The sequence below is a fragment of the Bombyx mandarina genome, chromosome 04 (genome assembly GCF_030267445.1).
Source record: "Bombyx mandarina strain Sakado chromosome 04, ASM3026744v2".
NCBI lineage: Eukaryota > Metazoa > Arthropoda > Insecta > Lepidoptera > Bombycidae > Bombyx > Bombyx mandarina.
The window spans coordinates 5,353,372-5,366,879 of record NC_143211.1 but is presented as its reverse complement, the minus strand read 5'-3'; the positions used below and the strand labels follow the sequence as shown (position 1 = coordinate 5,366,879).

The 13,508-nt window shown below is 43.2% G+C and overlaps 1 protein-coding gene across 1 annotated transcript; it reads right to left on the bottom strand.

The window, feature by feature from the left end:
• Positions 1 to 1,065: 1,065 nt before the first annotated feature.
• LOC114245933 (sodium- and chloride-dependent glycine transporter 2) lies at positions 1,066 to 12,545 on the bottom strand. Its single transcript, XM_028178254.2, has 12 exons — positions 12,312 to 12,545; positions 12,026 to 12,157; positions 11,800 to 11,954; positions 11,335 to 11,402; positions 11,121 to 11,253; positions 10,467 to 10,601; positions 10,288 to 10,391; positions 7,692 to 7,929; positions 6,797 to 6,925; positions 5,117 to 5,317; positions 1,660 to 1,788; positions 1,066 to 1,236 (listed from the first exon to the last, which is right to left on the bottom strand). Exons 1-12 carry the CDS (start codon positions 12,433 to 12,435, stop codon positions 1,102 to 1,104), a joined length of 1,683 nt encoding a protein of 560 aa, XP_028034055.2. The 5' UTR covers positions 12,436 to 12,545; the 3' UTR covers positions 1,066 to 1,101.
• Positions 12,546 to 13,508: the final 963 nt, after the last annotated feature.

The following is a 13,508-nucleotide window of genomic DNA, read 5'->3' as shown; positions in this document are numbered from 1 at the left end:
AGCGCCCATAGATATCATAATGTGAATGGCGCTGGTCACCTTCAAGTCTTAATCTTTATTGTAATTCTTCTTCTTATCAGTACACTCTTGATAGAGTGGTCGTGGTTATGCATCAGTCGGATCCTGCGATACCGATGCTCTCGCGATGCGACGCCATGTGGCACGGTGTTCCGCAGAGTGAGAGCAATCGTTTATGTTGAAGTGAGTCACAGATTTTATGAGATCGATCCATCGTGTTGGAGATCGTCCGCGAAACCTTTTGCCCTGGACTTTCCCTTGCACCACCAACCGCTCAATGGAGTCCTCATTACGAGTGATGGTAACATTACATTATTGTAATAAACCTGTTCTATAAGCCTATCTAGGGAGCTCCTGTCCGGTTAGTGGGTTTACCCCGAGGCCCGTTCCATGCCCTTGTAAAAGTGCACGACGACCTGTTCTTCTCTATAAAACAGAACGCTTCCTCTTTTAGGGATTTAGAAATTAGGTAATTAAGTGGAAAGGTACTAGCAGGCAGGCAGAATTTTAGGAGCCTTGAGCTGCAAATCCAAGTTTGAATTTTAAAGAAATGTCCATAATCGCAATAAGGCGGTCTATACGTTCTGTGTACTTGACGTACGTGTCCTAACTCGAGACAAAAATTAGAAGACTGAACTGAAAATCACCATTACGTTAGTATAACGCGGCTACCTAAAGACAATGTTACATGAGTGAAAATTACGTTAACCATATGCTCGGTGTTGTGGTGGATGCTCATGGATTACCGGTGGGTAAAATAAGAGCACCCTACACTAATGTCTTTTAAATTAGAAATTAGTTAGAAAATAATCCTTTTTTTCACGTTGAACCGATCTTTCTAGAGTTTGTATATTAAACGAGGCTTTCTTGGGAGAATATTAATAATAATACGTTGAACTAATACAACACTAATATATTTAATTTTATATCTATAATTTTATTCTTTTTACGTATACTTTATTCTGAAACTTTTTCTTTACACCCTGTATTTACAAGGCTTAATTGAAGTGATTACGAATTTAAGGTAAGACAAGAATAAAACAACAGTTCTACAGACTAAGTCACGTTTTATTGGTCAACACGCTAAATTCTACTAGGGCATAAATTATTTAGAGCATAATCTCCCTTTTGTTTTTGCTTCAACGCTATCCATTCTTGGCGTATATCCGGATCAGCTGGACCCCATTGGTCGTTAGGCCGACAGTTTTCACGAAATCGCTGTAATAAAACAATCAAAAATGACAACAAGTTAATAAAAGACTTTATACATTACTGAGGGTAGTTTTTTCCCGTTTTTTTTTTCAAACTAAAAAAAATATAATTTGCTATGTATAGGTAAATATATTAATTAATCAAATTGTATTTAAATTAATTTATGAACGATACTTTGCATGGCATGTATACTTAAACTATAATTTTAGTAGATTATAGAGGTAGATTATCATTTCTTCGATCGATAACTTTGAACGTTTTGAAAATTTTACACGAAACGTTTCCTACCACCAGAAATTAAGTAGGTATGTCCGCCACCGAATGTTTCATGTTTAACTTCCGTCAACTGATAACATTCTCGGCTTACAGCGTACAGTTAATTTGTAACAGTTTTATTAATAATAATAATAAGAAAAAAAAATTACATACATCTAATACGGACCCCCTGGATCGGAGTAATTGTCTCACTACATGTATCGGAATGCACAAGACTGAAACGAAAGCTACACACCACCCGGCCATTCCCGTTGCGTCTTTCAGAGCGTACACTGTGATAATCTGTACAAAGAAACATTTTAAATCAATTTGATTAGAGAAAAGTGGCGAAATCATACATATAAACTTCTGTGCTATTTCATGTGCCTATGAAAACGACAGGCAGTTGATTGCCCAAGATCACATCTACCAATAACTATTCTTTTGGAACCCGAACCTCTCAAAGCCGAAGAGAGAACAATGCGTTCTTAAATCAAAAAGTAGTCATTTGCTGAGGTACATAGCTAAAGTGAAGGCAAGCGGTGGATCAACCACTATATTGTCTATTTCTGCCTTATTATTTTTTTCCTACCTGTGCTGATAGCATTGAGAGGCTGGCTATTTCAGCTTCACCCTAACGTGTGTAGGTGAGCTCACGGGGCTCAAGCCGGAGTGTTGCTAACACTGACCCTAGCAAGAGCAGTGCTTCGCAGAATCTATCGCCGGATCGGAAACGCGACCCACTGAGAAGATCCGGCGAGAAACTCAGTGGGCCTATTTCTACCGCGAAGCTTACGTTACGGTTTTTAGTCGTATGGGCAGTATCGCCTTTGTACACGAGGGGAGACAGCTTTGAAGTTTTTTTTTTTTTTTTTTTCCACAGGGGAAAATCGCCGGATCCCCACCCGCGCGGCAGGTGGGGTATGTGGGAGTTGAACCTCACTAAAAACTAATGCCGCTCACAGCCGGCGCCCTACCTCGGACCGGGCCGGAGCCCAGTCGGGGCTATTGAAACGGCGGGACAGGGTTGACGCAGAGCACATTACATCCATCCCACCGTCCCACGGACGCCGGACCGGTGGCCGCCAGCGACACGACCACCGGTTCCCTCCGCCCGCTTTGATGGCGCCGCGTTACACCTTCCCCAAGAGCGGTCGGGGGAACGCGGTCTACCATCACCCGGCTTCCTATTGCGGGTGAGCGTGCAAAGCACGCCACCCCACGTCTGGGTCTCTCCCCGCACAAAACGGGTGGGACCCCTAGCTCTTAGGGGGCCAGGTCACGGTCCGGTCCCGACCCCCTGCTCGGCGGCGGCGGGTTTCTGCGTAGTGAGGAGAGCTTTCCCTCACTCGCCCCGCCGCCTCCTTCTGCGAGATGGTGCACTCGCAGAAGTCGAGCATAGCCTTCCATGACTCATCGCTGCCAAGCATCGACGCCACGACGCCAGGTAGCGACAAGTCAGGTCCTATCTTTGCGACCAGGACACGGCGCTGCACCTCCCAAGCGGGGCAGACAGCGAGCGTATGCTCCGCCGTGTCCAGGTCGTGTCCACAATGGTGACACCTCGTCGTCGGCTCAGCCCCTATCCGGCGCAGGTACTTCCCGAAGCATCCGTGCCCGGTCAGCACCTGCACCAGACGAAAGGTGAGACGTCCCTCGCCACGATTCACCCAGTCATCAAAGACCGGGTAAACCGCCTCGACGGTCCGTAGCCCCCACGTGGGGTTGGCCAATCGCCTCGACCACGACTCGAGCACGGACCGCCGAGAATGGGCCTTCCGCGCCCGCAGCTCACTTTCGGGGAGACGCGCCACGCCCCGATCACGAAGCTCGCTGCGCCACCTATAGTCGGCAGCGAGCGACTCCGCCTCCAGCTCCCATGGCGGCGTCCCCGCCAAAACACACGCCGCCTCGAAGGAGACGGTGCGATATCCGCGGATGACCCTGATGGCAACGGTGCGCTGCGGCCGGCGCAGGAACCGAGCCATAGTGGCCCGGTTGCGCGGCTCAGCCCACACAGGTGCACCGTACAGGGCCATCGATCGCACCACCCCCGTGTAGAGGCGGCGCACAACCTGATCCGGTCCCCCAATATTCGGGAGCAGCCGGCTCAAAGAACCGGCCGTCCTCATCAATCGGGGGACCAGCTCCGCAAAGTGAGCACGAAAAGCCCACCGGCTGTCCAACACGAGGCCGAGGTACTTCAACTGCACCCCGACCCCTATCCGGACGCCTCCAACCACGATGTGGGTGTCAACGGGTGGCGCCCTCCGCGGCCCGTGAAACCACAGAGCCTCGGATTTACTGAGCGCCACGTCGAGACCCAGCCTCCTTATCCTTCCGACGACGAGGGCCACTCCCGCTGTGGCGAGACGGGCAGACTCCCTATAATCATCCCCCCGGGCCACGACCAACGTGTCGTCCGCGTAACAAATAACGCGGAGGCCCGGGAGGAGGGCGCCCCTCAGCACCCAGTCGTACCCGATATTCCACAAGAGGGGGCCGAGAACCGACCCCTGCGGAACACCACGCACGACCGGAAAACGATGAAGGGTCCCACCGTACCCGGTACATACGACCGACCTGGCCCCCAAATAGGACCCAACCAGCCGGCGGAGGTAGAGGGACACTCCATGCCTCTCCAGTGCCCCCCCTATCACGGTCCAGGGCAGAGTGTTAAATGCGTTGGCGATGTCAAGAGACACCGCCAGCGCCACCCCACCCCGAGAAACGGCCTCGTCCGAGAGGGACCGCACGCGAAGAATTGCATCCGAGGTCGAACGGCCCTCCCGGAAGCCGTACTGCTCCGCCGACAGGTCAGGCCCCACCCCAACCAGGTGCCGAACGATGCGGGCAGCCAGAATACATTCCAGCAATTTTCCCGCCTCGTCCAGCAGTACGATAGGACGATACCCGGCGGCTGTATCCACCGGGCGCCCCTCCTTCCTCAACAACACAAGTCTACCCGTCCGCCAGAGCGACGGAAACCGTCCCGACTCCAAGCAGCCATTATATAGCTCAAGGAGCCGGTCCCCTAGGGCACCGAGGGCCAAGGCCAATACCCGGCCATGGACTCCGTCCGGGCCGGGGGCCGTGTCTTTCGCAGTCATCTTGACAACGGCCACCCGGAGCTCTGCCTCGGTAATACGGGGCACCTCAGCAGGAGCTTGGCCGTCGAGCCTTGAAGCTTAGAGGACTTTTAAGAAGGTTTCATTAGATTCGATATCCATCTTAGGCGAATCCATTCACTCATCTATACAATCAAAAATAAAAAAAACTTCACAAGCGATTGCCAAACTCACTAATCAGCTGATTTAACTCTGCGATATTGCGCGGAGCGCAAATAATTATGAGAAACATACAAATTCGATTTCGATTATATTTTCAAAGGTTATAAGGAATTGCCGTCATCGTCACTCATCTTTATTTTGTCGTGATATTACGAATCGTCACGTTTCGAGGTATGATGTATTCTATGTCGGTTCACGTAAATTTATTTGAAAGGGGCATGTGTGCAGAGGATTAACGTAAATTGTATTGCATGAGGATCCCCAGTTAAGCATTCCGAAGAAATTCAAAGAAGAAATATAATGTGCCCTAGTTTCGGTAAATCAAGGAAACACCGACTCACTAGTAAAATAAAGGGTAGCACGTATCTCCACAGCACCAGCCATATTCTCGCCAACGGTTGTCCTGTCATGAACATTACGTCCGTGCTCAGTTCCCGTGGTCCATACGTATATACCGCCGCTATGATCTCCAGTGCGCAGACTATGGGCACGCAAGCAATCGCTACATGTGCGTCTAATAGTTCCATCACGTGAAGGCCACCCTAGTAACAATTTAAATAAAACAGAAATAATAAGAAATCGCAAGCCATCATTCAACTTTCGGCATTAATAATGTTCATAAAAAAACTTAACCCTACATTGAATCGAGTTTTTTAGTAATTGTTTGACAAATAATTTACGATTGACGGGTGCATTGTTTCGTTGCAGAGAAGGATAGAAGATAGATAAAAGCTTGCGAGGTCAGGTGTAATTCAGGGAGTCTTATCAAACTTTTTGTTATTGCCATTTTAGACCGACGAGCATACGGTTCACTTGATGACAAGTGGTCACCGTCGCTCAGGGATATCAGTAATTTCAGAGGCATAACCAAGCTATTGCCAGTAGGCAGTAACTGAGGAATCTTCAAACCGACTTTGAGGTAGGGCATATCATAGTGTTTGGGAAACATCGTGTAAGAAACTTCATTTCAAAGCCAGACGGATGCAAATGAGCGCTCAATTTCCGCAAACGCTCTCCCATTGACGCGAAAGATTTAGAGCATAAACAAATTAATCAAATTCAACACACTATAGACGTGAATTATTAAGCACAAACACTAATTTTGTACATTAAAAGCTACTTACTATATGTTACATGCAAGCAGATAACAACATAATTATTATATTTATCCCAAAATATATTTACTAGACTAATCTGTAGAATGTTTTTTCCGAGAAATAAATGAATGCCGGCCTATGGCATGATTGTTGATTTAAAACAGGGTTAGAAATGGAAAAAAATGGCGCGAAATTTTCAACATAGAGTTTTGACAACATTTTTGTTGTTTCTCTATTTCGGTTTGTTGTGTACCATTACAGTTTTTAAGTTTTTTTATAAGTAATAATTTTTACATAAGCCGAGTATGTCAAGTGTACTCAAATTAAGGGCCTATTAACTTTTTCTAGAGCATCCATAAAAATATCGTAAATGCGTACGTTTGTTTGTTTCTGTGTTTGTTTGTCTTTTATTCGCGTCGTAATGAAGTAACAAGATTTTTTTAAGTGACAGTTTTAGGTCGACAGAGTTAGGCTAGGTCTGAAAAAAGGTCTCAAGTACAGTTACAACGGCTCCAAGCCGAAACGCATTATTGCTTTACGGCAGAAATAGGCAGGGCGGTGGTACCTACCCGCGCGGACTCACAAGAGGTCCTACCACCAATAAGTTTGTTTGCTGTTTGTCTGGGTGTTTATTATCTATATACATATGTATTTATTTAAGCGTATATAAGTACCAGAGACATATGCATGTCAGTCTCTGGTACCCATAACCTAGATAAACCTAATTTAGGGCCGGATAACCATGCGTGATATGTTTCCGGTGATTTATTTATTATTACATATTATTTAAAAAAAAAGATTGAAAAAAGGCAAACAGCTCGGGAATTGTGTTTAAACATAAGATTAAAGTTATCGTTGGCACGATTCAATTTGGTGCCGGGTTTTTCCTTGAGCGATAGATAACACTAATTATTAATTGCTTACCTCTGTATTGCAGATGATCGAGAAACCGAAAAGTGCCAGGCAAGTCAACAAAGTGATTAATCTTTTTCGCGTACGTAATCTCGGGAACTCATCAATTAAACCTGTGATCACTGCTTCTATTGTGACGAACTGAAAATTTTAATTGACACTCATACATATTACGATATGCTAATACATAATCTGTTTTCAAATATGTAACAAGTATTAGGTTAGGTTGTGTTCCAAATTGGGTTCCAAATCGGTATTTTTCGGCTTTTTTAAACGTCAAACATATTTGACGTGAAGTGACCCAATAAACAAAAAAATCTGTATTATTATAGTTAAAATTTAATTATTTCTACCAGGGAGTTCAGATTTCGAAAGAGCTAGCTAGTCAGCGGATATACCTTTGCTTTGGTTTCCGAAGCACGTTCATTATTAATGTCTTTTTTTTTTTTTTTTTTATTCCAAAGCTGGGTGGGCGAGCTCACGGTCCACCTGGTGTTAAATGGTTACCGGATCCCATAGGCATCTATAGCGTAAATACCGCCACCCGCCTTGAGACATGAGTTGTAAGCTCTCATTTTTAACAGTAAAACAGCTGCACCGCCCTTCAAACCGAAATGCATTACTGCTTCACGGTAGAAATAGGCGGGGTGGTGGTACCTACCCGTGGGGACTCACAAGACGTTCTACCACCAGTAATTACGCAAACTATAATTTTGCTGGTTTGATTGTTATTACACGGTGTTATCCTACATCGTGGAAGTCAATTGTGAACATTTGTTAAGCACGTATTTCATTGAAAAAATTGGTACCCGCCTGCGGGATTCGAACTCCGATGTATCGTTACATAAGAATGCACCGGACGTCTTATCCTTTAGGCCACGACGACTTCGAACTTTATATCACTCACCATAGTATCAATTCCAAGGAAAAACAGCATTACAAAAAATGTGACGGCCCAGAAATTTGGTGCCGGCATCATAGTAACTGTTGCCGGATATGTGACAAAGGCTAGTCCAGGACCGGCCGTCGCCACTTGTCCTACTGGGACGTTCGCTCTTTCTGATGCAAATCCTAGTACGGAAAATACAACAAACCCAGCCCACACACTGGTGCCGCTGTTTACCAACGGTATTATGATCGAAGATCTGAAATATTACGAATATGAAACGTGTTTCAGTTAAAAACAATAAATATTTTTGGTTTCAATATACATATTTATGATAGTAGATTTGCCAAAAAAAGCATGCCGTGATGTGGAGTAAATTAGTACGTTTAAATTATAGAGAAATAAATATATAGTTTATGCCGCGCCAACGAAGCGCGCCAATAAAGAAACGAATCTAAAATGGCGGGGGCGATAATGCGCTCTCACTCTAAATTATTGCTGTCTTTACACCGGTCACTCACATGCGCACGAATACGCAAACCCGCAAGTGTAGGACGACATTTGCAAATGATTATGCAAAGTTTTCGCTGCATTCGTGGTTTTCCAAGCTGTGTCGGTTTTTTAACAGACATCAAAGCGCGCGAACCGCGAACATTCACGTAGTCTCCCATACATTCGTGTGACCAGTTGCGCCGACGATTGCGAAGGTAACCGACGTATCGCCATTATCATAGTTCGTGACGACTACTGTGTAGCGTATCTTCATCAAAAGAAATCCCCTAAAAACAGCATGGCTGTTAATTATGTCTGGGAAAGAATTCAAAACTCTTTTTCACTTCAATGTTCTATTGACGAATTAAAAAGGAGGAGAAACTCGTGAGACATTCGTGAACAAGTGTGGGAGGAAGCGCAAACGGGTTCGCAAATTGAGTACCGAACCTATTTGCACAGCCGCTAGGTTTGCGAATGAATGTTGGACGGCCATTCACATGCGCGCAAACATTCGTACAATGTACGAATATTTACGCGCATGTCAGTGGCCGGCATTACTGCATGCAAAAAAATATCAGTTCTGACTTTGTTCTCACACTGTCCCGACGTGCTCTGTTTTCTCTCAAATTTTGTGGTTTTTTGTTGCATTTGTTCGTTGTTTTGTTGTTTTTGTTAAAGTTATTGTTATGGTTTTTTTTACGCCACGTGTGGTAAATAATATGGCCTCTCACAAACGAGGAAAAGTCCTATTATATTATCTATACATATAAATAAAATTAGAGTGTCTGTTTGTAGTATTGAAATAACCGCTTCTTACTACATGCATATGAATATATATACGGTACATACACCAAAATAACATTTTTTTCAATTTTTGTCTGTCTGTCAGTCTGTCTGTCAGTCTGTCTGTTTGTTCCGGCTAATCTCTGGAACGGCTGTACTGATTTTGACGAGACTTTCAGTGATGGGTAGCTGATGATATAAGGAGTAACTTAGGCTACTGTTTTTAAGATTAGCTTCGCCCCGCGGCTTCACCCGCGGTACGACAATAATCACAGGTAACATCGCGGGACTCAGGTATCAATAATAAAATTTTATGTTTCCGAAGCGAAGCGATATAAATATATGTAATACTAGCGTGTAATACTACTATATTTAAATGTAGTCACAAGCGTATGACTTTGACTTTATTTTTTACGTTGTACAAGGTCTCGCGTTGTAGTAGGTCTCGCGTTGTATGAGGTCTCGCGTTGTAGTAGGTCTCGCTTTGTATGAGGTCTAGCGTTGTATGAGGTCCCGCGTTGTATGAGGTCTCGCGTTGTAGTAGGTCTCGCGTTGTATGAGGTCTCGCGTTGTAGTAGGTCTCGCGTAGTATGAGGTCTAGCGTTGTATGAGGTCCCGCGTTGTATGAGGTCTCGCGTTGTAGTAGGTCTCGCGTTGTATGAGGTCTCGCGTTGTAGTAGGTCTCGCGCAGTATGAGGTCTCGCGTAGCTTGAGGTCTCGCGTTGTAGTAGGTCTCGCGTTGTAGTAGGTCTCGCGTAGTATGAGGTCTCGCGTAGTATGAGGTCTCGCGTTGTATGAGGTCTCGCGTTGTAGTAGGTCTCGCGTTGTATGATGTCTCGCGTAGTATGAGGTCTCGCGTAGTAGTATGAGGTCTCGCGTAGTATGAGGTCTCGCGTTGTATGAGGTCCCGCGTTGTAGTAGGTCTCGCTTTGTATGAGGTCCCGCGTTGTAGTAGGTCTCGCTTTGTATGAGGTCCCGCGTTGTAGTAGGTCTCGCGCTGTATGAGGTCTCGTATTGTATGAGGTCCCGCGTTGTATGAGGTCTCGCTTTGTATGAGTTATCGCGTAATATGAGGTCTTGCGTTGTATAAGGTCTCGCGTTGTAGTAGGACTCGCGTTGTATGAGGTCCCGCTATCAGGGACTCGGCTATCAATAATAAAATTTAATGCTTCCGAAGCGAAGCGAAGGCGGGTCGCTAGTATTATTTATTTTCTTTCTATCTTTCTTTTTATTTGTTGACTCTACCATCTGTCAGTACAGGTACATAGACGCCATTTTCGAATCGTTTCTTTATTGGCACGGCTTATAGGTGATTTCATAATTACGGAAGTGATACACAAACCGTAGATTATTGTAGTGAAACTTGTTGTAGCTGGCCATGCTGACGAGGCCGCCCCAGCCGGGACCAAGCGAAAAAAATATTTGCGTAGCCGCGTCTACCCACACCTATTTTAAAAAAAATACACCTTTCGATAACTCAATCAAACAATGTAGTTATATTAATTATTGGAAATAAATTACTTTTGGCTTCATCAATTGTTCCCAATCGGGTAAAATGTAGAATAGAATTCCTTTTCCAGCTCCAGGTAACGTGATGCCGCGAACGAACAAAGCGCACAGAACCACATATGGGAATACAACCGTAAAGTACACTATCTGAAAATAGCATAACGTTTATTAATAGCGAGGTAACAATAATCATGACAACATAAATATTTCGGGCGGGTATATTGACAGGTGGGCGGTGTGCCAAGTGTCACTTTGTTATAGAGACTAGTTGTTCCGGAGTAGTCGAAATTCGACTATAATAGATTGAAATTATAAGTTTGAACATTATTATGGTTCTAGTTACAGATTTCGCCAAAATCACACCATAGAAAAATAATATTAAAGATAAACAATATTAACCTATTCTCAATTTGACCACAGACTTCAAGCAATAACAAAAGTTTGACAATAAACGAAGAGTATATAATTATATGCGTATGTGTCAAATACATGGTAGTGTGTGTAATGTTTTTTTTATTGATTTGATGTATTGTTAATGCTAAATTAAAAAAAATATTAGGATTCTCTATAAGTGTGGGAAATTTCATACACCTCCGTCCGCGCAATTTTCGTAAAAAGGGATACAAAGTTTTTGCTTCACGTATTAATATCTAATAAGGTGTTCACCTTTCCGACGCTTTTGACTCCGTTACAAATGCACAAGTATATGATGATCCAGCATATCACGTTGCACCAAAACACGGGCCAAACTATACTACCTATTTCACTGATGCCTGAAGACACCCGCAGGAGGCGTAAACTGAAAAAAAAACAAAGAATCGTTTGTATAGTTTTAGAACTTCATTTTTCAACGGCCAAGCAAGGACAAATTGTTACTCACTGAAAAAATTCGTCTTCTGGCGTCGTGATCGTGCCGTTTGACAAAAAAAAGCTTGAATTTCCTGTAATCTGTGCACACACATAAATATCATTTAAGCATCCATTGAACAGTAATTATTTTTGTGTTGTTGATCAGAATGTATTTTTTCTGCGATTTTGCGAGTTATAAACACAATTAAAACTGCTTTTACGATTCAATCTCGTAAATTTAAATAGACTATAAAACCAGTGGTTGGCAACCTTGTCAACCAAAAGACCCAAATATAAATAACACACACTTGAAATTAATTCAAAGAGCCATGTTTTTTAAATGTATATACATACTCTTATAAGGCAAGATAATGTTCCGTGCCTGAACTAAGAGGATTTAAGCGGAAGTTAATTTAGCGAAAGAGCAGAGGAGGAGGCAAAATCCGCAGGCTGTTAACCATCGAATAAGACTTACGTTTTTTTAGACTTAGTTTACCTCAGTACATTTATCGGTGTTCCAAGGGTTTCCACAGGTTTGCCACGGCAACGGCGAACCCAAAGAATGATAGATGTACAGTACCGGATACGACATTATGGCAGAAAAATATATAACTGCTATAACGTTTAGAACTATAACAGCGTAACCCGCACCTGTAAAAATTACTTTTTAAATTCCATTGACATATAAACCAAATAAAAAATAAAAAAATAACTGAAATTACCTTTGAAAAGAGGGTTTATGTTAAAAACAGAAATGCATCCGGCACTGGCGAATTGACCCAATGTCGTTTCCAAATAGACCAGGGGAATCCCGCAGATAACCAAAGTTAAAAAGTACGGAATGAGGAATGCTCCTGCAATTTTTTAAATATGGTGTAAAACAAAAACATTCAGCATAATTTAATAAACTTTCATAATTATTATATTCATTTAAGTTTTGCATCACATAAAGTCACTTTACATAAGAAATAACACATTTGTTAACAAGGAAATGTGTTTGTACAGTACCTCCTCCATTACGGTAGCATAAATATGGAAATCGCCACAAGTTTCCGATGCCGACTGCATAACCGAGACACGATAGCAAATATTCAGTTTGATTTGCCCAACGTTCCGGCTGGACCCTTGCCATTTTACAGCACTTGCCACCGATACTTCAGGTTGAGAATAAAAATATTTGTCTGTTTGTTTACATCACCAGTATAACACTGCCCAGATTGATTCAATTTGTTCTAGCCGAAGGGGGTCCGTGGTTTATTGGGTTGAGCAATACAAAACGCTGTTCAATAGGATAATAGGCCATCACAGTACATTCGGGCTGGATTGATGAGTACGGACTTGAATGTTTCTAACGGGACTTACAATGATATATTTGATATAAATTATAGTTTATTATAGGTAGAAGAAAAAAACAAGACTATCGGATTAGAATCCCGAAAAATAGGAGATTCAATGAATGCGCTTTTTAGTAGGTTAAAGCATTGACTGCAGTATTGAGGTAGGTAGTGGGGCTGGCTGTACGGTTAGTCCGCACAGGTATGTAGACTACTACATATTCAATCTTTCTGTCGCGAAAGGTTTTAATTATTGTTTTAATTAATGGTTTTAATTAATTAATGTTCCGGTCTGAAGCGTAGTTGGGTACCATACTTCCGTATTATACCATTTTTCATTCCCATGCCTCAAGGTGGGCGCTGGCATTCATTTTTTATGTTAACGGGGTCCGGTAACCAATAGTATAATAACAATAAAAAAATGCGAAGTCATACATGTATGCCCATCACCAGCAATGCAATGTTATTCCTTCATCGCGAAAGTTATCTGTAAGCATGCGCTAAGTACGTATATCATTAGAAAAATGGATATCTGTAAATCTTGTAAATGTGCTAACAGCCAACTGGCCCTAGCAAGAGCAGTGCTTCGCAGGATCTATAGCCGGATCGGAATCGCAATCTACTGAGAAGATCCAACGAGAAACTCAGAGACCTAAAATTATTATCATTACGGCAACGTTGATATGAAAATAATACTGTTACGCCAGTAAGAGTAATGCCATCTGTCATCAAATAGCAGAAACGAATATCAAAAGAACTAGAAATATCGAAAACGCTCGAGACGTGTAAACGCCATCTATTATCACATAGCGGAAACACGTCGAAACGACTAGTCCTATTGGGAATATTCTCGATAATTGTAGACTTATCG

Bases quoted from the DNA above. Each gene is read 5' to 3' on its own strand.
- LOC114245933 (XM_028178254.2), bottom strand. From the start codon at position 12,435: ATGGCAAGGGTCCAGCCGGAACGTTGGGCAAATCAAACTGAATATTTG. The intron at 11,403-11,799 runs GTAAACTAAGTC...GTGTGTGCACAG, and splicing joins ACACCGATAAATGTACTGAG to ATTACAGGAAATTCAAGCTT. The intron at 1,237-1,659 runs GTATGTAATTTT...GTTTTATTACAG, and splicing joins CCAGGGGGTCCGTATTAGAT to CGATTTCGTGAAAACTGTCG.